The following is a 25,892-nucleotide window of genomic DNA, read 5'->3' as shown; positions in this document are numbered from 1 at the left end:
TTTGAATGACCAGGTCCTGCAAACAGCTTTGCTTTAGTAGGTACCCTACTCTACAAATGACTACTGATGATGAAGTAACTTTTCCAGTAGTACAAGGGCACAAAGTCCACCATTGCACCAGGTGTTCATTATTGTGAAGCAGTGTAATCTCTCTGATAAAGAGGTTTGTGAGCTGGAACGAATTAGTCGTGTTAAATACCAGACCAATTTTTTTCGGGGATTCTTCCGAATTGAGGCCAGCTTCAGAACAGGCATTCACATTTAAAATAAAAGTTCCCACAATTTTCACAATTTCGTGTTAAAGATTTAAAACAGAAACCATCTTGCCAATTTTAATGCACATAGTTAAGCTAGTCTTTAAAATTTATATATTTGTCACGCAGAGATTACATCCTAATGTGATACAATATTCACAAAGTCACAAGTGTCAACACCTCTCTCTTTGCGCTTGAGAAGGAGACAGTTCTTGCATTTCCAACATTTTTTGGCCAGTATTATAGTTTTCCCACAACTGGAGATTCAAACACCAATTTAGGAGCAAGAGATTCTGACCTAGGATCGCAGGCAAGACATGAATGAGTGTGGTGGTTTTAACTATAGCCTGTATGTATAAAATTGGCAGTTCAAGTAAGCCCAAAAAAAAACAGCTCTGTAGAACTATTGAAAAACCCAAAAGACTGTATTGCCTTAATAAAGAATTAAAAGGTGATGATATATTTAGTATTTGAGTTTCATAACTTCTTGTATAAACTAACAATGTGAATTATTATTAAAAAAAACTTTTCTCTTGTGAAAAATGTTAGAATATGTGAACCTGTCAAATTCAAACTTATTTACCTATTTCAAAATTGTAGATAATCCAAATTAAATTTTAATAGTTTGAGGTAAACAGCCCAGATTGTTTAATTAAAAATTTTGATTATTTAGATTGAATTTCAATAAATAAAGGAAGGAGTAAGTATACAGTTCTGAGACTTGTATTGTGACAAGGGAATGAACTATCCCACTATAAACATGCAGTCCTGCCAATACCCAGGTAATGAGAGACTGTAAGCGGGAATGTCCAGTTATCAGCTGTACTAATTGATGACTACTTGGATGCAATCAGTAATGACAGACTCCCATGTATGCAGATCATACAAGTAATCTGAGCAGAAACCTGAATAGCCAATCAGACTGCTACATTTTCAGCAATGCGAGCCATGCTGAAATCTTGATTTTGTAATTTACAAGTTCTGAAAGAGCATACTTGCAAAAATTCAATACAGTTTCTTGGACATACCTACACCATTGCAGTTTTGCACTCTTTGTCGTGGGAAAAATTCATTATGCAAAATAAGAAATTAAAAAAAAAAAAAAAGAGAAAAAAATAAACCCACAGGAAACAAGTCTCAATCAGCTGATGTCAAACAGATAGACCCAGCGATGAACCTAAACAGGTATTATGGACAACACAATGATGACAGCACAGGTGAACACACAACCAAACTTAAATATCAGACAGCACAAGAATTCCGTGGAAGTAATTTAGTCATGTAAAAATAATAACAGCACAGATGAACACAGTGGGCTAGCAGCGAGGAGACAGTTTTAACAATAACATTAAATACAGACAGACAAAACCAAAAAAAATAATAACAGCACAAACATTAAATGCAGCAATTAGGATAAACAGATATTATGGACAACATAATGATGACAACACCGACAAACACAGTAGGTTTCCTATGGCAAAACCTATGACAGACTGACTGTGTCTGTTTGTGCCTGATGACGGGAATAGATGCCAGTTTCCTAAACGTTGCAACTGTTTTGCAATAAGAAACCTACTGTGTTCATCAATGTTGTTGCCGTTGTGTTTTCCATAATATCTGTGTATTTTAATTGTGTTGCTATACCTACTTGCTGGATTGTCCAGGTTTTGTTGTGTGTCTGCATTTACTGTTATTGTTGAAAATGTCTCATTGGTCATTGTTGTTAGGCCACTGTGCTCATCTGTGCTGTTATTATTTTTTCGTGACTATATTCCTTCCACGGAATTCTTGTGCTCTCTTATATTTAAGTTTGATGTGTGTTCATCTCTGCTGTCGTCGTCGTGTTTTTCATAATACCATTGCATAAATCATTGCAATCTCATATTTTGAAATTATATACCACATCTGTAAAATTAGTAAAAAATTATTTGTTTACCTCTTTTTGGCTGCTAAGCCAATAATTTCACTTATTTTCATCAGTTATCCATACTTCTACATTATCTGTATAATATATTGGTATAGTAGCAGCATTTTGTAAAATATGCTGTTTGGTGATTCTGATAGTTAAATTTATATAGTATTTAACAAAATTATAAAAAAAAATAACTTTTAAAAATATAGTTTTATTACATCACAATAAATAGGCAAATTTATATGTTTTGTTGGCCAGTGGTTATTTTAGTTACAATATAATAAATTACCAGATATTTTCTCATGACTAAAACAGAAACTGCAAATGAACACAAGAATGATGCTGGAATTGTGGGTATGTGGAAAGTGTAGATAATTGGCTTACATGTGAATATTTGTTAATTCCTTCTACCCGATTAAAAACACGCCACATAAAGTTTATAAATTATTGACAATTATATAATTCTAAATAATTTGCGTTTTTTATTAACTATTATGTTATAATTAAATTTTTTTTCAATAATTCAGTATTTATTCATTTAATAACACTTACCTACTCGTGTAATTATAAAGTTATTAAGGGAAATACTTTAATTATTTTTTTATTCTAATTTTTTTTATTGAAAAATACCATTTCATACATTTATGAATGTTTAATTTTAAAAATTAAATAATAATAATAAGAACTACAAGTTCTAATTTCAATTTTCTTCTTCATTATCATCATCTTCCAGTCGTTGTAAAATTTCAAATTCCTCTGTGTTCTCGTCTTCAACGATATTTGTCTCCAGTTCTTCCAGGATTTCTGGGTCAAAAGTATCGTCTTCATTGATATCACTCTGATATGATGAAGCATTAAGACAAGCTTGCCCATTACACTGGCCGCAAGCTAAAGAGCACTGCAACTCTGCTTTCCTGCATCCACATCGCGAACCACAACCATTCTTGCAGTTGCACAATATTGTGTCCAGCAATTCCTCCGAAGCTGGTGGATTCATTGTCATAACAGGTTCCAGGAAATCATCACACATTATCCATCCCAATTCTGTTCTAAATCGTGCCCTAACCAAGTCTGAGCTTGATAATAAACACAGTTGAAATGTTGGTGAGCTGCTGCACTCGTTGGTGGAAGATTTGATAACTGCACAGGTTTATTCAGTTTTCTTAACTTGATGAACTGTGCATAGCGAAGACGATCAATACAGTCCTCAGAGTTTGGAGCATTATAGATTGCCAACAAGGTTCCTCATATTGAAAAAAATATACGATGTTTCATCAATTCTCCGAAAGTATCATCACATTCTTCTGCTTTTTTTATAACATTGTCTTTAAACTCAAGAGTACTCACTGTACTTATCTTGCGTCTATACTTTTCTTTTTTCTTTGTCTCTGCGGCCTCGTCAGCTATTTCACCACAAAATAAACACTGCTTCTTGAAATCAAACACTTGGCTTAGTCTTTATGGGGTACAGTTGGAGAAGCTGTAGTTTTGTCTTGTTCTAGTTTTCCTGCTAGTATACAATTTTTACTAATGTAAGCAGTTCGGCACTTTTCATGCACTTGTACAGAGGTTACGGTGTTTAAATAATCAATAAGACCGTCGTTTCGTTCGATACTTGTAGTTCTCAGAGTTTTTATACCACGCACTACATTCACTAATGATTCACCTTCCGAATCTGACTTTTTACATATAAAACACAAATTATCCATAACTCTTAAAATTGTACGTCCATAGTTACCAAGATACGATTCAAAACTAACAAATGACAGTTGTTTCTTGAAAAAGAAACCGGTCGTTAGTAAACAAATGAACATCTGTCCTTTCTGGCTATCAATGAAAAGGTTTGTACTATGCAATAGATGTCCGTTGTCCCAGGTATACTTTTTAACGTTTTTAAAGAATCTTTAAGTTTACGGATTTCAATGAAGATGCACTTAATTATTTTCTACTTAAAATATAATTAAAGTATTTTCCTTGATACCTTTATAATTACACGAGTAGCTAAGTGTTATTAAATGAATATATACTGAATTATTGAAAAAAAAATATTAATTATAATGTAATAGTTAATAAAAAAATCCAAAATCTGAGGACTATATCGATCGTCTTCGCTATGCACAGTTCATCAAGTTAAGAAAACTGAATAAACCTGTGCAGTTATCAAATCTTCCACCAACGAGTGCAGCAGCTCACCAACATTTCAACCGTGTTTATTATCAAGCTCAGACTTGGTTAGGGCATGATTTAGAACAGAATTGGGGATGGATAATGTGTGATGAATTCCTGGAACCTGTTATGACAATGAATCCACCAGCTTCGGAGGAATTGCTGGACACAATATTGTGCAACTGCAAGAATGGTTGTGGTTCGCGATGTGGATGCAGGAAAGCAGAGTTGCAGTGCTCTTTAGCTTGCGGCCAGTGTAATGGGCAAGCTTGTCTTAATGCTTCATCATATCAGAGTGATATCAATGAAGACGATACTTTTGACCCAGAAATCCTGGAAGAACTGGAGACAAATATCGTTGAAGACGAGAACACAGAGGAATTTGAAATTTTACAACGACTGGAAGATGATGATAATGAAGAAGAAAATTGAAATTAGAACTTGTAGTTCTTATTATTATTCAATTTTTAAAATTAAACGTTCATAAATGTATGAAATGGTATTTTTCAATAAAAAAAATTAGAATAAAAAAATAAATAAAGTATTTCCCTTAATAACTTTATAATTACACGAGTAGGTAAGTGTTATTAAATGAATAGATACTGAATTATTGAAAAAAATTTAATTATAACATAATAGTTAATAAAAAATGCAAATTATTTAGAATTATATAATTGTCAATAATTTATAAACTTTATATGGTGTGTTTTTAAACGGGACTACAGGTTGACCTCAAATGATACTCTAAATAGTTAAACACTGCGTGCGCTCTGCTCTCTATCTCAAAAATGGTTCAAAATATTAAAAAAAATGTTTAAACATAAGTTGTAGAGAATTTAATCTTCTACAATATTTATAATAAATACAAATAGCATGAAACTCATAGGAAACAAAATATTTGCAATAAATATGTAAAAAAATAATTTTTTTGACCTTTGACCTTGGAATATTTGTAGTCGCGGACACCCTACGATAAGTAGGTTTTGAGACAAGTTTTAGGGTGTTAAAATAAAGGTTTATACAAGTTTATAGCTGACTATCTCTCATTCCGAGGTGAAACCCCTAATTTTCCTGGACTATACAATCCAGAAGCCAAGCTACTTCAGACAATTGCAGTGAAAGCCTGCGAACATTATCAATATTTTTTTCTATAATGGAAGTAAATAATGTTTTGTTCTGCGACATCATTTTGATCACTGATTGCTGTTGGCTTTTATTTGAACATGGCGAAAACCAAATTAACTAATGTTATAAAAAAACCTGTTTTTTTTTCCAACCCTGCCTGTCATCCATGTCTGCTCATCATGTTGTCTTCTGCCACACTTCTGACGTCAGCCAGTTGCACTGCATCAACACAGAACCAGCCACCCATCCGCACACCTTTGTTCCTTTCTCTCTCTGCTTTCATCACTCCTCCCTCTAGTGGCATGTCACAGTGGCAGGAGAAGGTGGTGCAAAAGAGATGGCTTACGTGAATGTCTTACACATTAGTGTATATCTCTCTTTATAGTTCTTTTGGATTGTTATAATTTTTAATTCATGAAGTTAAATCTTACATCTATAATGGTATGTATTGCTGCATGATGTTATGTTGGTCGGTTAGATGATCCAATGTACAAACTTCAAAGTACAGCCGTGTCAGCATCACTCAGTTACTGCATAAAATATCACAAAATCTCATAAAAACTGTCCAGCCATGTCCGCCTGACAAAAAAAAATGAACCTAGAACATGCGAGCCTTGATACACAACTATAGATGTTAACAAAGAACACAAAGAAAAAAACTAGTTAAACTACAAAAAAACACCACTTTACACCTTTTTTACCTTCTCAAAGTGGCCTCTGGCAGTCTTTGTGACGTGGAGGTGACCATGAGCTTTGAGATTGAGTTGTGTTGGATCTTGATGACACTGAGAGATTCTGTTGCTATCCATACAGTGGAGATCTGGTTGGTCTATAGCGTATTTACTATCATTGTGTTGGTTCCCCACTTGTTGCAATCGTTATGAAATGTGAATGCAGTTGTCTTTTGCGTTGTTTGTTCAGGGCCCATATCGCGGTATGCTGCAAACAGCGGTGGGGATAGCACAAGAAGAAGGGGCACTCAAGCTTTGGCAAGGCATTACGCCAGCCATCTACAGGCATGTGGTCTACTCAGGTATACGAATTGTCAGCTATGAAACTTTACGAGATAAGGTGTTCCACAAGGAGCCTGATGGATCATTCCCTCTCTGGTACGTGGATGCCGTCACCTACTGGATATGCTAGAGCTGTCATCTGCCTCACAGATTATTCCCTACCTCTGATCTTGTTCTCAATTAATTAACACTTAGGAACCACAAATAAACTTTACTGTATTTTAACAATTCATTGTACTTGTAATTTGTGGGAAATTATTCTTTACATACAGTGAATTATACTATTTATTTTTAATACGTTAATGTTTTTAAATAAATAAAAACAGAGACTTAACTATCTGTTATTGATTAATAAGTCTTCCACAGTTATTTGAACTTTTAAAGAGTGATTAAATCGTAGCTACTTCCTTGTAATTTATCATATAAAGAAAACCACATTCCATCTTACCACATAGTTTCCAGTATATACAATACCATAGTATATCAGACTGTGTCAGTTTTTTAAGTCGTTAAAACTGTAAAATTAATCTTATAAGACATTAATGCGCTTTATCTTATTCATGGATGTAGCACAACCTGGCTTAGCTACATGCACTCTAAATTTACATGGCTAACATTTTTAGTGAAAATAAAGTTTCTTATTGATTTTATTTGGCTTAAAAATCTCATCAACAGTGAAGTCATTGAGTCGTATACTCAAAAACACATTTTGAAGAAAACGGAGATGGAATCAGTCATGGCCTATTGTAAGAAACCGTCTCAGCATTTGCCTAGAGTGGTATGGGGTATGTGGTATGGGGTAAAAGTTAGGCATGAAATTTTTTTTTCATTGTGACAAAAAAAAAGTATGTTTTGTGTTGCTTTGTGAACAAGTGCTCTCTAAAAAAATAGAATATGTTAAAATTATATGTTTATGTTGTGTATTATTGCTTGCAATATATATTAACATAAATTACACATTTAAAATTTTTTAACTTAAATAATGATTATAGGTTGTTCCTTTTTACTGCAATAGGATTGCAGAAAATAAACACATGCAATGCTGAGACGAATTGGTCACTCTGTGTACTTGGTAGTCTTATTATTTTTTATATATATCTTGCAAATGTAGCTTAATTTAAAAAAATCTAAGTGAGAAGACTAAAATATTTGTTTTGCAAGGATTCTTCTTGTTAATAGCACTCTACCCCCTCAAAAGCATGTGGTTGGGCAAGAGCTATAGACCGTCTCACTATTAGATTGCAGTACACAGCTTATGGCATGCGCACGAGATGTGTTTCTTTGGAATTCTGATTGCACGAGAAGCATATTAAGAAGTCATATCGTAATTTATAATATTTTATGCTATCATGCTTATAAATTTCTAATAAATCACTATTTTTTTTTAACTATAAGTTAAAACAAGAAATCATTCACACACATTTATTGGTACAAATTCATACAACATTTGTAAACTGAACATGATAAAGAAATTAATAACAACACATAACATTTTAATCACTATTGCTACCGCTGACCATAGTTTACCAAAGCTTTCTCTATTTCATTGTTCACACTCTTTTTTTGTTTTGTTTTTAATACTCAAACACTTTCAACACAATCTTGCACTCCCTCCCTTATAGTCTACCAATGTATTTCTTTTTGGTGTTAAATCTTTTATAGTTCACATTTATGTAATCCACATCAAGGCAGGAAATAAAATCACATATGTGAATAAATAACCCGTCAAAAGTGTATATGTAACAAGTCACTGGATACAACGCATCACTTGGTCGCGAGACACTGCACTGTCTGGCAGGCTGGTGTCCAGAAATGAGTCTCAAAGGAAATACCTAGTTGAACTAACGATGCCTAAGCTCTCACTTCTCCAAACACGCAGCCATGTTTCCTCTTACGAATCAATTTTGGAGTGTGCCTCTATTACGGTGCACTCTTGCGCTTATAAAACAGATCTTCACAGCTATGAACATGAAAACTGTTGGAGCAGTTGAGATGATGTTGCTTTTAAAAATTAATTCCTTTCATTCTGAACATCTTTCACACTTCTGACCCCCATCTAACCTTAATAGCAAAAATCTTTGTCTGTGATCCACTTTTTAATGAATCATTTTCTGAGGAAATGCAATTTATATATTTATATATATATATATATATCTATCTATATATAAACACAGTAGAACCTCTCATATCCGACCTTCCCACAACCGACTCCACCGGATATCCGACCTAGTCTCCGTGGTTGGCGAGCCTGTTCAGACTTGAAAAAGTGACACATCTACATGTTTTCTTGTTGTAAACTGTCAGTTCAGGAGTGATTGTTAATGTATAATGTGCTCATACTATAATCTTGTACTGTTCTATGTTTGTTAACGTCAATACTGTTTGTGTTTATGCACAATAACGCATAGCTTTATTGTGGTGTTATGTGTGTGACAATGGCAACTCAAAAACGTAAACGTTTTTGTGTTTCTCTGCAACAAAAACTTGATGTGTTACAAAGATTGGACCAAGGTGAGTCTGTTATTAAGCTAGCTTCTGATTTGGGTGTAGGGGTGACTACAGTAAAAGATTGGAAAAAGAACCGTAAAGATTTGGAAGCGTACTCAATGAAATTGGAGACAGATCATATGTTAAAAAGTATAAAAATGTTGAAAAAACCAAAACTTGAACTTATGGATGAAGCGTTATGGGTTTGGTTATGTCAGGAAAGGCGCAAGGGAACGCCTTTGTCAGGCCCCATTGAAAAAGAAAAAGCCATAAAATTATATGAAAAGTTGGGAGGTGATCTAGAAAAGTTTTGTGCTAGCGAAGGGTGGCTTCATAAATGGAAGTTGCGTCATGGCATTCGACATGTTATAATTGCAGGGGGAAAAACTCTCAGCTATGATAATACTGCTGAAGAATGTGTACAAAAATTTGAGCAGTTGGTTACAGAACAGAATCTTATACCTGAACAAGTCTTATATGTAGATGAAACGGGCCTAAATTACAAAATGCTTCCAAAAACCGGGGAGTTCGAGGTGTGCCACTCCAAACTTTGGCACTTGGTTTCGGGGTCGTACTGAAACACCCATGATTCATTACCTGTTATTACATTGTCTAGAAAGTCCGGTTCACTTTCTAACTGCTCCAACATCTCACGGGAAAAGTCTACTCGTCATTGTTTTTGGCACCAATTTAGCAATAATTTTGTGAACTGTTGTTTTTTCACATGTTTAGGTCTTCGGCGATTTATCTTACACTCAAATGACAATCGGAGTCCAGGAGATTTTTTACCTTGGCCACATTTTTGTCCGAACCACTCGTTTGAAGGGCGTCCAGATTGCCCCATGTCTTCAAATGTAGCCCATCCATTCTTGAACTCACTGAACCACCGGGAAACCTGGGCCCGTGACAGGGCGTCGTCTTTGTAAGCCTCCTTAACCAAGGCAAGCGGCTCGAAAGCAGTTTTGCCCAGATGAAAGCAAAATTTAATCGCGTAGCGCTGCTCCAGTTGGACGTTTTCTGCAGTGACAAAAACTCAAATACAGCTTGTGCGCCACGCGTGATCCTCACTGCGTCAAAGCGCAGACATGACTGCCACTAGGTCCGTTGCTTTGTTTATGTTTATACCCCTCCACCACAAATCCCCCTGCCAGGGATTGCTCTCCTGGCGACTGGAGCTCTGTGGAACAGCCAGTCTCATTACTTTATGAACAAACCCTGTACTTATTTCACCAACACTGCCTTATTTTGCACTTTAACAATAAAATGAATAGTATTAAGCATATCTAGAACAGAACTACTCAAAAAAAGATAAATATAATTATTCAAATTTTTTGTATTTCTTGAAACTATGCCAACATCATTAATGTAAAATGTTTTTCTAATAAATTTTAAGATAAAGTATTTATATTTTAATTCATACATTTTGTTAAAAAATTTGTGCTGAATAGATTACATTTAATGAATTTACCTTAGTTAATATACATCTTCCGTAATTTGAGTGAAGTTTTGTAAAATTGCTGATTTTGTTTCCTATTTTTAGTTACTGTATTTATCTGAATATAATGCTGTGATTTTATCAAAACTGTGGTAAAGTCATAGCATTATAATTCAGGTATTTTCTGTATAGACCGATAGACTGTTGTTAATTACCACCTCCTGAACTTCCATTTAGTTGAAAAACTATGTGCTCTACCATTTAGTTCGGGGCTTTCTGAACCTCTGCACAGGCGTGACAGATGAGAGATGCAGGACCGAGAGGGTGCAAATGGTGTTTGTCAATGGGTTGTTTTGCTTTTGTTCACTGTGGCTGCTGGGGAAGGCACCCCTCCTACTTCACTCTCCATGGATGGACCACCCACCATCACCTTATTATATGCTTTCTGAACAGCGACCAGATTTTGAACTAGTGTTATAATAAACAAATTTTTTCTAATTACCGCTTTTGAACTAAAGTCATATGACACAATTTTTATTATAACCACCATGTAAATCACAATTGACGAAAGTAGCACTAAAAAGGGTCTCCTAAATACTATAGAACAAAAATAATATATATTTAATTTTCGAGTGATCTGTACTTGAATTGCAATTCCCAATTCATAAAGTCTTTTTCATAAACTCATAATAAAAAAGTTTGGGTCAGCATTATATTCAGTCTCACAATTTTTTTTGTATGAATACATTACATTTTAGTGTTGAATGGTGTATTAACTTGCATTTTGATATTACATGCTGTATTGACCTGCTTTACTGTGTTATTTCGGTTTTATTGCAATTCACTGTATTGTAATTTTGTCCCTAGTCATTAATTTCCTAAAACAGATGTGCGTTTCTAAACCTCATGTGCACATCATATTGTTTAGTTTACCTTCTGAAATGGAAGCACATACATCTGGGGTATTATATAAATATAGAAATTGACAACATTAACTTTGGGAATTATGGGAACGTAACACTGGCTATCAGTGGCGAACCTAGACTCTGCAGGGCCCTGGACAATTTATTTCAGCGGGGCCCTTGTATCTCGGAGGGAGGGGGGGGGGGTCTTAACAGACTGGAGTATGGAATACCTCTGGGGAAAGGGGGATTTGTGGTCACTCTCCCGGAAAATTAGAAAATTAAACTTTTAAGCCTACATGGAACCTAAATTTCGACGATGGTAAAGAAATTTTCTTTCGTGGTAAATTGTAATTGGGTTAGTTTTATTAATGCATACAATTCAATTCTGGTGAAATCTGGTCATTTTGTAAGTCTCTAAAAGCTGTGAATATTTTTAAAAGTGAAATCATAAAAAAATATATAAAAAATAAAAAAAAAACAATAATATTTCCTTTTTTTTATTTACATACATACAATATTTTTTCACATAAAATAAAATTATACAAAGAAGAAAAATAAAAATAAGAAAATAAATTTGAATTGTTTTTGTACAAATACTCAAATATATGCCACATGTAAATGAGGGTTAATTTATATAGCTGTTTAGGCTATATAATTATGTAAATTAGTCGTAAAATTAATTTGGTACAAAAAGCACATAGGTGAATTTTTTTCCCTCACTTATGAAAATAAATGGTTTTAGGGAAAAAACCCAACTACAACATTTCGAGGTAAAATATTACAACACCAACTCATCTCACAAAACAAGCTCTTGTGACTTTTTACTTTTACTGCACTTCATTAAAATGTAACCCTGCGACATTTTTTCCGGCTGAAGTCTTCTATGAGATCAGTGTAATCTAGACTGTTTGCCAACTCGTTTTCTATGGAGAGGAGGACTAAAGATGATAGTTGATCTTGTGTCATGGAATTTCTTATATAAATCTTAATAAGCTTTAACTTGGAGAAACTCCTTTCTGCAGGTGCTACTGTCAAAGGAATCTTACTTTATTATTCTCAATGCTAAAAAAATGTTTGGGTATACATCTATCAAGCTATTTTGGACAATGTACTTAAGAACTGAAAATACATCATCTTTTTCTCCATCGTAGACAAGGGCCAACATTTTTAATTCCTCATAGAGTTCCACAGCGTCAATATCACTTTTATCCCCAGCGCTCAATGAAATTCGTAGCTCTTGACAATTATTCTTCAGATCTTCATCACTCATGTTCTGTAGGCCCATGATTTGATACATAAAGCCAAACTTGCTTTTATAGGTCTTCAAAGCTGCAAATCTTGGCTGACAGCTCATTCGTATTCCATCTACTACCACCAGAAAATAGTTTATTTTGAAATTATCTTAAAGTGGATGCTCGGGAGCTTCATCTTCTCTTTCATAGAAGAACATTTTCTTTTTATGCCGTCTTCTGCTGTTCTTAAACATGCTATTGATGCCAACTTCTTCTGCTACTTCTGTTGCTGTTAACAATGCCATATTGAAGCCACTCAGACGATATTCATCTAACCACTGGACAAATGTTTCTAAGTGCTTAACCGCCACACCTAAATGCACATTTACGTTTTGCCATACCTTACTGATGGTGTTTATTTTGACAAGAATATCGTACCACACCACAAGAGATGCAACAAACTCGTATGTAGTAATTTCGTTTTCTAACAATTTACACTCACTTATTAAACCACAGTCTGTGTTACTCTTACAAAGATTTGACAAAGCATCACAAACATTGCTTAGCTGATACCTCACAGCTTTTACAGATTCAATTCTGCACTCCCATCTGGTTTCGGAAAGAGGTTTGAGAGAAAGGTTGACATGCGACTTGAGAATACCCCATCGTTCACTTGAGCGAGAGAAAACTGCTTACAGTCTTTGCAAAAGACCAAAAAATGTCTGCGCTTGAGCACAAGATGAAGTAGCGTCTCCCTATACTCAGTTCCAGCTGTGGCTTCCACGCGGTACAAAGAATGCAAGAGGATTAATGTATAGTAGCCTTCTTTGTACACCGCTCTTTTCCCAACGCATGTTAGCACCATTGTCATAGCCTTGACCCCTACAGTTGACAATGGACAAGCCTAACTTCTCCAATTTGTTCATTATATAATCGGCCAGCTTTTCACCAGTAGTTTTTTCTACAGCTACAAATTCTACAAAATTTTCCTCAATTTCTGCAGTGTCTTGGTTTGTTATTCTTAGAATTATTGACAATTGTTCAATCCGAGCTATATCTCGAGTACAGTCCAAAACGATTGCATAGTACTTATTCTTTAATACTTTATCTATTATTTTAGCTCTAACATGATTGGCCATTATGTTGATAAATTCATTCTGAACAGTTTTACTCAGGTAGTGGTTTCTGGCAACTGTCTTGTTTATAGTTTGGTGCAAGTGCTCTCGCAATGTTGGGTCAAATCGTGCAATCAAATTAACCAAATCCAAAAAATTTCCACTGTTATTCCAATTGGACAACCTCTCTTCATGCCCTCTGAAAGCCAAGTTATGAGTAGCCAAAAACTGTACGATAGCTAATAGCCTTTCTAAAATATCTCTCCAGCGTTGTTGTTCAGAACGAATCTGGGCCTGGGTTTGTGAATCAATAGTTTATCACAAGAAAGGCCGTTTTTTAAACTAAGCCATTTTACCATGCATTATTTGTGACACTTGCTCTTTTCGTGAGACTTGAGCACCTCGGATAGATGCTTCCAGTCACTCATACCTTCATTAGATCCAAGGGCACTGTTGGGTTTAGGTCTTAGAGAGAATAAACGACACGCAAAACAGTAAACAGCATCTTTCGACTCGGAATAAACTAACCATAGCCTATCTTGTTCTTCACCATTTATAAGTGTTTTTATATCATGTGTTTCTGTAAAATGTCGACCGCTTTCATTTTTGGGGTAAGATTTATTGTATACCCTCATGGGGCCATTTTGAACTATACTAGTTATTTGTAAGACACTTAATTGTTTAGGCCATAAAAAAGGGTCACTCACAGTTACATTGGTAGGTAAGTATCGATTTCCTCACGGATGTCGAAGTCCGCATCGTTATCCTCTAATGGCACATGTGCAGATGATGATGACGTCGACTCAGGATACATCACCTCATTGCTTCCGAAAGGTGTATCACTGTGGCTACTGAGTCCTACCTCTGCAGCGACAGTAACTTCTTCCTCTGCCATCGTTGAATCTCGCACGCACAGATATTCAGATGACGCAGATATATACTCGGAACACAACACTTCGTTGTTTTTCAGGGGAGATTCACTTTGGCTACTGGGTATTTTTATGTCTTTAACTTCTGTTAATGGTATTGCATCTTGAACGCACAACTGTTCCTTATCTTCAGTAATTTTATCAGTCTTTAAATATTTTGTTAAAGAGCCACTTAATTTTTTTTTTTTTTTCAATTTTTTTCCGTTTGGAACTGCCAGAATCATATTTTCTACCAAAGTCACGATTACAAGAGGTCATTGTAAATTAATCTGACTGAAACTAACAAATAAAAATTTCAGCCTTGATTATGAAACTGTCTAATTAAAAATAACTAGCCCTATTAATAAATACCATTGAAAGTAGTTATAACAAAATAACAGGACGAACGAATAGAGATTCAAAATGTGCACTGCACGATACATGACTTAATATTTCCACTGATCTGGCGACACTGCAATAACAATACTCGGTCTGTAATGCGTACATTAACACCCCCTCCACTTTTGAATATCGTAAAAGGGAAGGGAAGGCTAATTATCAGCCGCTGACTACAGTCACGTAAATTGAGAAGGTTGAGAGGAAGTTTAGGGTATACATAGCGACCTATACTTTCAATTCCTTTGATAACTGGCAGCAGTAATATAAACATAAAACAAAAAAAGCACAACTGTATTTACTTTTCACCGCTCTTCCCCAGAGATATATCAGAGGAAAACGACAATCAGAGCAAAGCCTTGTTGTCGCAGTATCTGTGATAACTGTAACCTGAAGCAAACACATCAGCATCGCCTGCTAGCAAGTGTCAGGTAATGTGATCCACATATTGCCAACCCGATTATCTGACACTCGTCCCCTGCATGTTGCAGGTAATACATATTATAAAAGAGGTTCTAATAAACATTAGGGGTGTACAACTTAATTTCGAGCACCTTACATGACAGGTACTAGGGTGAGGGCAGGCGCGGGGCCCTGGGCGATTGCCCGGGTCGCCCGGCCCTGGATCCGCCCCTGCTGGCTATGTCTCAAACATGTTGCACATGCACACACATTTCAGCGGGAGGTTTAAACGCTGTGGGGCCGTGGTGGAAGGGCAGTCTTACATGGGTCACATTGAACTCGTAGGAGGGACGTAGCTCCCTGGAGAACTTCAGTGTATAGCTAACCAAAAAAGTGTCATAACATGTCAAAATGGTTGAGTTATTATTTCTTACATTCATTGCAGAATGCTTCTTGTCAGATCTATGGAAGTTTCCTTTGCTTCGCCATGTCTTAAAATGTGTTTGCCCACGTGTTTCTGATATCTCAAGTGTTTGTTATATATCCTAGACAACAAAATAAATTGGGGTTAACCATAATCTGCTCCTACTTTGGAAGCTTCAGCATTTTTCAATTTTTCCTGAAGTTGAAGAAAATTAGTTTTTTAAATTTGACCTCATCTTTCCAAAGCTTCACACAACCCTACTATTTTATAAGTACAATTTTTTGTTTTGTTTTGTATGAATGGAGGATATGTATTGTGTTCATAGTAATAAAATTTAAATTATAGGGTTTAATAATAATTAATTAAGTACCTGCACATTAAGTTGACATCAATTAAGACTGATAAGTAGTAGCAACCACTGAGCTGTCACAAGTCACTTTATTCCTGTATTAACTGTTAGACCCGCCCATATTTCTCACAGTCTATGACATAAGTTGTGAGACAAGTAATCAAATGTCTTGTGTGGCAGTGATCTCAGCCATCTGCATTACTTCTCGTTCCATCTCTGTTGTCGTGAGAACACGTGCCCTACTTTTATGCTCCCACAACAACTACATTCTCCAGGGCATTTCGAAGCTGACTTGAATACTTTGTTGGAACCTCTCTCTCAAATCACTATGAAGGAGCTGTAGATATTGAAATATCTTGACAGATTTATCTTATCTAAATTATTGTCAATCTGCAACTGCTCTTGTATGAACTTGCTGGTACAGTAGAACCCTGTTATAATGTTTTTCAAGGAAAAAAAAAACATCAGCAGGAAAACATAATAAACAAGAAACACTAATTTAGCATCGATAGTATTTTAAATGTTTACTGATAGACTCATTAAGCTAAGTAAATTAATTTCACGTTAAAAGGAATATATCCCAATATGAATTCCTATATTTTTAACCTACTTGTTAAACTCCGTACATTCACAAAAAAAAACCTACATCATATTTGTGAAACAATATAATTTTAGTTTATAGCACTTTGTATGAAATTTAATACGGAATATTGTAAAACTACATAAGAACATGCGTCATAAAACAAGATTAATAAGCAACGGAAATATTTACTATTTGTTATGGTTTCCCTAGGTGAAGATGCAAATAGACACAACACTGCAAACTTGAGTGTATGGTACTGTATTCGATATTGTATCGAATCCTACAGTGCACAGGGTTAGTTAATTAGCTAGTGCTCACTGGAAGCGCCAGTGTTCTGGCGCACTTCCATTTTGTTTTCGCACACAAACCTATTTGAACAATCTATATCTATGGTATATATAACGACTGTAAACATAAACAAAATTATTATGTGTTAACATTGTTTAATATAAATTGGTTGAATAATGGTTGGAATAGTTACATTTATAAAACCGTTTGTGCCACATACTGGATTCAGAAAGCAAACATTGTAAGCGGGAACAGCATAATTTGTGAAATATTGTGACGGGACTCCGTCAGACGTCCCCCATACACCTATACACAAAACAATAAATAACCTATAACATTGGGGGGGGGGGGGGGGGGGGGGTGATACTGTAGCTCGTTGGTAGGCATGGTACTCGAGACCAAGTCTTCTCCCTATACAGGAAGTGTAGGGTATAATTTATGTACTGAAAAGAGACATGATTAGTTCATTCAAGCACAGATTTTATTTACTAGGATAACAATAATCAAACAAATATTTAATAAACAAATTAATAATAGATCGGTTAACCAATGAATTACTAATAAATAAGTTAACAAATAGATTCACGAATAAATAAATACATTAAATACACATTAAAGTGAAGTCAGCCAGCAAACAATTATCGCTACAACAACATGGCCGTTCTCTCGTCGCCGCAGCTCCGCTGAGGAACAGTATACTTCCCCTCAGCTCCGCTGAGGAACAGTATACTTCCCAGTTACCACTACATACATGCTTATAACCAGACGTCGATTTTTCCCAAAACAAATAATAATAAATAATAGGGATGGAATAATACTACATTATTTCTTAAAAGATTAAGTATAGGACGATATAACGGTTCGTTATATACAAAATAAAACAGTTCAACGCCGATTGCAAATTTTGATGTTTTTTATTATTTTTATTTTTCTAGACAGAATGCCCCGACGAATCCAAACACTTACAATAGTTCATTCACTCGTTCCACACATATATCTGCCCGTCGAAAAACTGCTGGTAGCTCGCATGATGAGAAATTACCGAAAAATAATAGCGTAGATGAAGTCCTTAAGTAATGTTTTACTGCAAGTACACGAAGATGGTGCGACCTGGAACAGGGCCGCACCCAGCGAAAACGAATCTCCGCCCCGAGCCAACATGCCTACGAAGGTGGCCGCAATTTCTAATTAAGTTATATCCAAAACGAAAAAAAAGAAAATCAGGTTGATTTAAATATAGGCCTGGCTCCGACCACCAACGTGAAATTATCTCTTCGTAAATTACATGATAATTTAGCGAGAAGCCATCGAACGCGACCTACTCGTCCAGCGTTCGACAGACGACTGGTGATCTCATGAACTCGTCTCCTCCACGCAGGGAGTAGACGTCACATGACCTCACCGACCAATCACACGCACGCTTCATTCACTCTTACAGATACAAGCCAATCACAGAACAAGTTACAATACATGAAAAAACCTTTTACACACAGAACTCTGGGCTTCCCCTGATCAGTCTCTTTTCAATTTCACCTCGAAATCGGGGACTCCCATTCTCGTTCTCTCTCCCACACCGTGAGAGAGCAGTTATCACTCAGTTCCCATACAGGGGGGGAATTACCGTCTTTATCTCGGTTGGCGGGGAAGCACTGTTTCTTTCTTACTCACACTTACAGGCCTCTCATGCCTCTCTTTCTAACCATCACACAAGCCCAGACACAGTCCCGTGATTTATAATTCTATTACAACACGTTAATAAAATTAAAGAACAATAATTATAATACGAATTACTTTACAAAATTAAACTTATTGAGAAAAAACCTGAAAAAGTAGGCCTAAACAGGTAAAAATCTAGTACAACGGCTCATTTGTGAATAATTACATAAAAATTACTAATGATAGAAAATGTCTAATAAAATAATCAATACCTTCTTAAAAACATAGCAGGTGAAAATAACATATACTAGTATCCATAATTTCTGAATATACTGTTTCCTAACTTATACATCACTCAAAAAACATTGACTTATTATTGTTTACATAGTTTAAAAGAAAAATTATTTAATTAGGAGGGCAGGGTTCTGCAACATTACAACGAAGATCGTCCAGCCCGAAGCTTAGTCTCCCTATCCATCACTGCCAAATCACTTACCCTCTGACTGGAGACGGAGAAAAGTTGTTTCAAACCGACGTGGACCCGGCTTCCAGAGAGGTCCCCAGGCAAAAAGCCTCGGCCCCTCCCTGGAAGGAGGTTTTAACTACGAAATTAGGCCATGCCGGAAAAAAAAAACACGAACACCGGGAAAACTTAGCCACGGGGGAACTGGCTGTCCCCCCTTCCCACAGGAAAAAATGGAAAACAAGCGAAGTCTGCTGTTTTTTTCAGTCTACGTTTCCAAACTCGGACGCAAGATGGCAACACTAATCAGGACAGAGTCCTCGAAACGAGTACACAAAAGCCTCGCGTGGCAGAACAAACAGAACGACAAACAAGAGACTAGCGTAGCGCAGCAGGTTTTTTTGGAACAACGTGGTGCAATCCCTCGGCGAGCCCTGGCCAGTGGCCCGCGAGAAAACGCAAACCACGCAGCTTCGCAAAAGCCGCGGTGCCAGTAAACTTCTATCGCAGTAACCTATATTCCAATACCAGCGTGTCGAAATCAACCGGCCGAGCCTGGAAACGCGCACGTACACCAACACGTTAACCTAACGAGATACAAAAGTAAAATAAATTTAAGAAAAAAAAGTAATGAAATTTTCAGACCGCGACAATATTATAAACGGGAAATAAATACATTGCACTTATGGGGAAATTGCCGGGACTTAAAAAATATGGCATTATAAGCAGGAAAACATTATATGCGGGAACATTATAACCGGGTTTCACTGTATTAACAGTACAAGAGAGTGTATATTATCTGACAGGTATTTTAGTCATCTCTAGTTCAGTGTTCCCTCACAATCACACAAAAACTCAGAACATTATCCTATTTCAAGGATGCTTTACTTAAAATACCCAATAACAAATTATTTTTTACTTGCACTAAAAGTTTTCAGCAGCCACCCCACCAGGATGTGGTGGTGGTTGAAATATACTATAACTGAATATGTAGGCTAACAGCTTCAGTTTAAATTGTCTTCCAGTCAAGGTTTAAATCAAATTAACTGTGCTTCTAAAATGTCCCACTATCATTGTACACAATCTTGGTGCTGCCATGATAGGAAATAAATCTTTGAAGATTAAGAAGAAAGCAGCTTGTACTGAGAGATGACAATTCCCAAATGCACAGCACTGTGTACACATTCCACCCCCTCCTTCCATCTCTTAGGGTGATAGGTCCTGCAGAAGCATCCCTCACTCTTTCCCACGATCTCCATTTGCTTTATATCTTTTTTACATTTGCGGTTCTGAAAGGGGGATGTGAGTTTCAGCATGGGCACTCAATCTGGTTACTTTGTGATCTCTTGGAAGGACCATTGGCCATTAAAACCCTTAAAATTTTTCACTATCTTTGAAAAGTGCACAGTGTTTTTAAGTAATGTAGATTTGTTCAATAAGAGTGCTTTACTTACAAAAAAATTTCATGAAATACTTCTCTGCCACGAGAAGCTCATTAGTCGACAACCTTCTCTCTTGTTTTTCAGGCTTCATATGCTAATTTTCTCTGAATCTCAAAATCATGCAATCAATCCTCATACCTTTTGTAAATGGACAAAATAGCTTCTTCCTGGAGTGTTTTGTAAATCATGTTTCCATCTTACTGTCATTTTCCTGATCATTTCTTTCTGTATGGGAGTGTGTCTAAATTTTTCTCTTTGTTTTAACCAGTCTGGTTCGTCCTACTTGCCATAGCTGATGTTTGTACAACAGCCGATAGTGTAGTCTGACCTGCGTGCGCATCTCTTCCTCCCTCGTATGCGTAACTGTATGCCTAGGTACATCTGTTGTGTACCGAGTAGAAACAGACTTCGTGGCGTCATTCCCGACTTTTTTTTTTCTGTGGCGATTTTGTGCTAACTGAAATTTACAGACGTGCTAGTCAAGACGGGCAGTAAAATGTCTGAAGACATGCTAAGAGAGGGATTGGTGCAGTGCAGAATAATGCCCCACACTTTTAGCAGGCACCTATCTAAAAAAGTTGATCAAAGTAGAAGCAATATTGTCATTAATATTTTTATTTTAGAGAATATTTTTAATTTCTGCCATATATTGGAATATTTAGTAAGATACTACGTACTTGTGTGCTCAAGATGGAATTTGAACCAGTGACCACAGGGCTAGAAGCCAAGGACCTGGCCTCTGTATCAATCATATTGGCTTTATTTAGTGACTCAGTTGCAATAAAATGTAATTTTGTTTATCCTTTACTGACATTTTTTTAAGTGGTATATTTATGTTTGTGGCACCATGTAAATTTTACCAAATTATGTTCAGGAGAAATACTTTATCATAAATTACTTATAAATACACAGTTGTATATTTTTTCAAATGTAATGTTTGGCAGACTAAGTTATTAGTTCTAAACAATGAGACAAATTGGAGAGAAAGATGAAGTTAAAGAAAGAAATTGTGAGCATTCCATGTTTTCTGAGTTCCATTTATCACTGATTTTGCTTCTAGCTGGCTTCCTTTCAGTCCTGTCTCGACTTTCACACTTGATTTGAAACCAAAAGAGAGGGGCATGTTAAGTGTCATTGACAGTGGGTCTGCAGCCAATTTACCTGTCTCCCTAATGTGAGAATATTTAGGACTGTAATGTCTTTAACCATGCCTCCAAGTGCTGTTATTCCTACAACCTTGAAATGTTGGGATTTTCAGAGAAAACTCTTTCTATGCGCCCACAATGTTGTAGCTCATTGTTCTTGATAATAAATTTTTTTTCTGAGATATATTTTTTAGGTTTATTACTAATTAATATATATATAATATAACAATATATATTATTTATTACTAATTCTGATTGAAAATGAAAATTATTATCCTGGAGTGGACAGAGTTTCGGTGACCTTATAGTTTATTACAACTTCCCCAGGTACGAGGCATAATAATTATAACAAAGATGTCTTGTGGCACTAGTGTTACTGCCCTGTTATTATCTCTAGGAATATCTGTTTCCTAGTATCATTTATGGAATGGGGCATCACAGAAAAAAACATAAACTAGCATATAATAATTCAAGCGACAGACCATTGCAAAACTATATAGTTAAACTGATAGTCCATAAAGTTCAGCAACGAAGTTGCAGCTTGAAATGTAGTTTTAAATGTACAAAAAATATGTTATTGGTCTCTGACTTTGACTGATATTCGTCTTCAGTGTTTCCTACTGCTGTACAATGTGGGAATATTTAAAAGGTTCAAATAACAGGCAGGAAACCTACATAAATGTTGTAATAATCAGAAGGTGATTATCTAAACATGGACTTGGGTTATTTTGTTGTAGGAAGTCAGCGATGAGCGGTGTGACATCGGGTGCCATTGCACAGTTCTTTGCCAGCCCGACGGACCTCATCAAAGTACAGATCCAGATGGAGGGTCGGAGGCGGCTGCTCGGGAAAGCTCCACGGTTAGTGAAGTTGTGGCTCTCTCTTTTGTACACGTGCAGTCTGGACGAGATCCAAGCTTGCTACACATTAGCATAGCTTGTTTCTTGTGAGTGGCTCACCAAGTATGTCAGCTGCCAGCGTTCCTGGACTTGAGCACTAGTGAATGGCTCTATTCTGTGTTTCAGGTGTGGACTGCAGAAATATGTAGTTAATAAAGTTAGCTAGCGTGCATTGGCGTGTTGAAAGGTAAAGCAAACAATGTGTTTTATCATGTAGACATTGGACACTTTATTACTCTCATTTTTTTGTGCATTGCATCTGCAAGTTTATTCTTTTTTCTTTTCTCTTTTTACAAATGTCTATGGATCATAGAATCAATTATTTAAAATACCAATATAAATGTATGTGGGATTGTAATTTGACTGTTTTAAGCTTTAAATCTACAAAATTATATTTCTTTTCTATAAAAATAAAGTTTTAGGATCTAGAAACACGTGTGTCTCTTACTGGATGCTAACAGTATATTTTATAGAAGTTAGTTTAGTGTGCTGTTTGAGACTGCTCGTGATACACCGAAACTGCTCGCCAGACGAGGGTCCAGTGTTGTGGTTGTCCGGCCACGTCGGTGATGGAGGGAGGGAGGGAGGGGCTGGTATTCAAACGAGAAGAGTGGCATGCTGGTCTGCAGAATTGCACCTGAGATAGGGAGCGAACTTATGTAACAACGAGTTGGTGGTGTTGGATCAGAGAGTGAGAGTATATTTAGCTCCTTGCGAGTTATAAACTGTTGGTGCTCTTATGGTGCCTCAGTTTATGTAAACACTTGTCCAATATTTCACAGACATTTTCATTTGATTAGACAGTTTTATGGAATAAATACTTATATTTTGAAATTTATTTGTATTTACCTACAGAAGAGTCGCCCCTTCGTATACGTTGCACCCTTAATTTTAGGCAAAAAAAACTTAACAGAGTCATTCCACAAGACATATACAAATGTGTGTTACTGCATTAATTTTTATTCCCCCGAAACTTAGTTAGTGTTCACAACTACCTTTCCTAAGAAAAACCCCAAATTTTTACATTTTTATTATTAATACTTTCTGAAATAAAGCTAACTTTCTTTTAAAAGTATGGTGTAAAACCATCAATTTAGGTATTTTTTGATAGGCCATAACTTTTTTTTGTTAAGAGCTATACACCTCGTACACATATCATTGAAAAGCTCATTGAATGTACATTTTTTTGGCTTATTGAAATAGGATATTTTTTGCATTCTTCACTACTTTGTAAATTTATGAAACTAACCAAAAAATCTTTGATTTTCAGTAATTTAAAATATAAAAAATTTAATGTAGGACTTTGAGGAACAACATGAATTTTTTCCCTGTGATTCATCCCTATGGCCACTTTGTGTGCCAGCAAAAACATCATGATACTCACAGTCCTACACTGTAAAAAATTCCTGAAAATTGATAATTTTGAAAAAAAATGGAATTTTCAGGGCAAAAAAACTTTATGTGGGACCAAATTAAAAAATCTAAACTAATATAATTTATAAATCTCCTGAGAAACTACAGTAAAACCTTTTTGTTTCGACCCCATTTATTGCGACCACCTCTCTATTACAACCCGATTTCGAGGAACCGTGAAAAAAACTGCCGAAAATCCGAAGAAAATCCGACAGAAAATAAATTTCTTGTGGTGAGTAGCGTGTTACTGCGTTTCTCTTGCCGAGTGCTGTACTGCCGTAGCAGCGCATATCTAAAAATAAATACCACTTCCTGTCGACTGCTGTCAGCGCTTAACAACCCCCATTCCACGTCCCTTTGACGGCAGGGTGCAGATAAAGGTTTTTGTGGCAACGTGTTTACGTTTAGCTTTTTGGGAGTGTCTAGTGTGGTACGCAGTTAAGGCAAAGCTACCTGCTGGATTTCTCTTGATTTTGATTACTATCGGTTGACAATGTTTGCTTAGTTTTTGAAGTCCGATTTGGTATATTTTCTGGCTTGAATTTGTGAACTATTGTTGATGGCTTATGCAGGGTTATTTTTCCGATTTTGTGTATTATGACTTAATAAATAAAATACCATTAAATATTAATTACTATTAATACAATGCCGTACCGTGCGCTGCGGCCGATCTTGGATGCTGCTTGTACTTGTTAACAATCACGTTATCTGCTTCATTTTAATGAGAGTAAAAATATATTAAAACTGTCAGCAAATTGATAAAAGCTTCAAAACAGGGCACAACACTGGCCTGCCAGTTGTTTTCATTCAAAATGTGGCTAAAGAACTTGCATTTATCAGGCTGAAAACATCCGGCAATACGTGTAGGTTATAAGGAATCTGGTTATGAATTGAGATGTTATGTTTTTCGAGTAGATATACACAGCGACCGACTGGATGCACGCCCGCCTCGACTCGTTTTAACTGCAACAGCGATGTTTATTTTGACAGCTCATGCAATTATCTTTTCCCGTGGGTTGACAGAAAAAGGTCGCTCAACCCAGCATTAAAAAAAAGGCTACGCCATTTATTCCCCACGCAGGAAACACACTGGCTGCCGTCTCCCCCGCACTTATCTTTCATCTAACATTCCACGTCTCGCCTCTCGCGCGAGCAATAACGAAGCCACCATGCATTGGGTCGTTTTATGCTTTGTTTGGTGACATTAAAATTCATTCATGCTATTAAAATTCATTTATATTTAAGTTTGAAACCTTGTAAATTCCTTGCCAGAGATGACTGAACTCGAACTTGGTGTGAAAAGTGACATATTTTGACATACTTTTTTTTGGGCGTGTTTGCCGGGGAGGGAAGGGTCTGAAAATATTAACAACGACCTTACCCATCCCTCACCGCTTTAGTACCCCATTCATAATAGCCCAATTTTACGGGAGAAGGGAGGGTGAAATGAGCATTTTCTCACTGAAGGTTTTTCAAAGGGGAGCGAAGTTGGCGTGTTATCAGGGAGGACACTAGATGGTTTGTGTGACTGGGAGGGATGAGCTAGCCTTGAAGAATGTAAACGAGGGGAGGGAGGGGTGAGCTTATGCGTCGAAGTCGCTGCCGCCAGCCAGCCGGGCGAACTTAGTGTGCGCCCACTCGCATTGCAGAACCTACCGCTGCCATATTTTTAAAGGAAATGTCCCATTATTTTTTTGCTATTCTTACATTAACATTATTGTAAGTGTTAAAGCCGACACAAAAATACGCTGTGTGTTAAAATTAACAGATTTTAATGACCTTTAACTTTCGTTTTTTTTTTTTTTAATTTTTTTTCTGATTTTCACATTTTGGTCAAAATGTCCAATTTTTTGACGGTTCCCGAGAATGTATTCGTAAAA

The 25,892-nt window shown here is 36.2% G+C and overlaps 1 protein-coding gene across 2 annotated transcripts in view; it reads left to right on the top strand.

Moving 5' to 3' along the window:
* The window catches only part of LOC134531680 (mitochondrial uncoupling protein 4), a 92,567-nt gene that overhangs the window by 7,118 nt on the left and 59,557 nt on the right, over window positions 1-25,892 (top strand). The window contains exons 3-4 of one of the 2 annotated variants that reach the window (XM_063367480.1): window positions 6,379-6,566; window positions 22,438-22,560. In XM_063367480.1, coding sequence (XP_063223550.1) covers window positions 6,379-6,566; window positions 22,438-22,560 — 311 coding nt within the window. The remainder of the gene's footprint in view (window positions 1-6,378; window positions 6,567-22,437; window positions 22,561-25,892) is intronic. The other variant, XM_063367481.1, reaches the window with a different exon arrangement.

Source organism: Bacillus rossius, chromosome 5, assembly GCF_032445375.1.
Source record: "Bacillus rossius redtenbacheri isolate Brsri chromosome 5, Brsri_v3, whole genome shotgun sequence".
Lineage (NCBI taxonomy): Eukaryota > Metazoa > Arthropoda > Insecta > Phasmatodea > Bacillidae > Bacillus > Bacillus rossius.
Note: the sequence above shows the minus strand (reverse complement) of the source record. Positions and strands in the feature narration are given on the sequence as shown.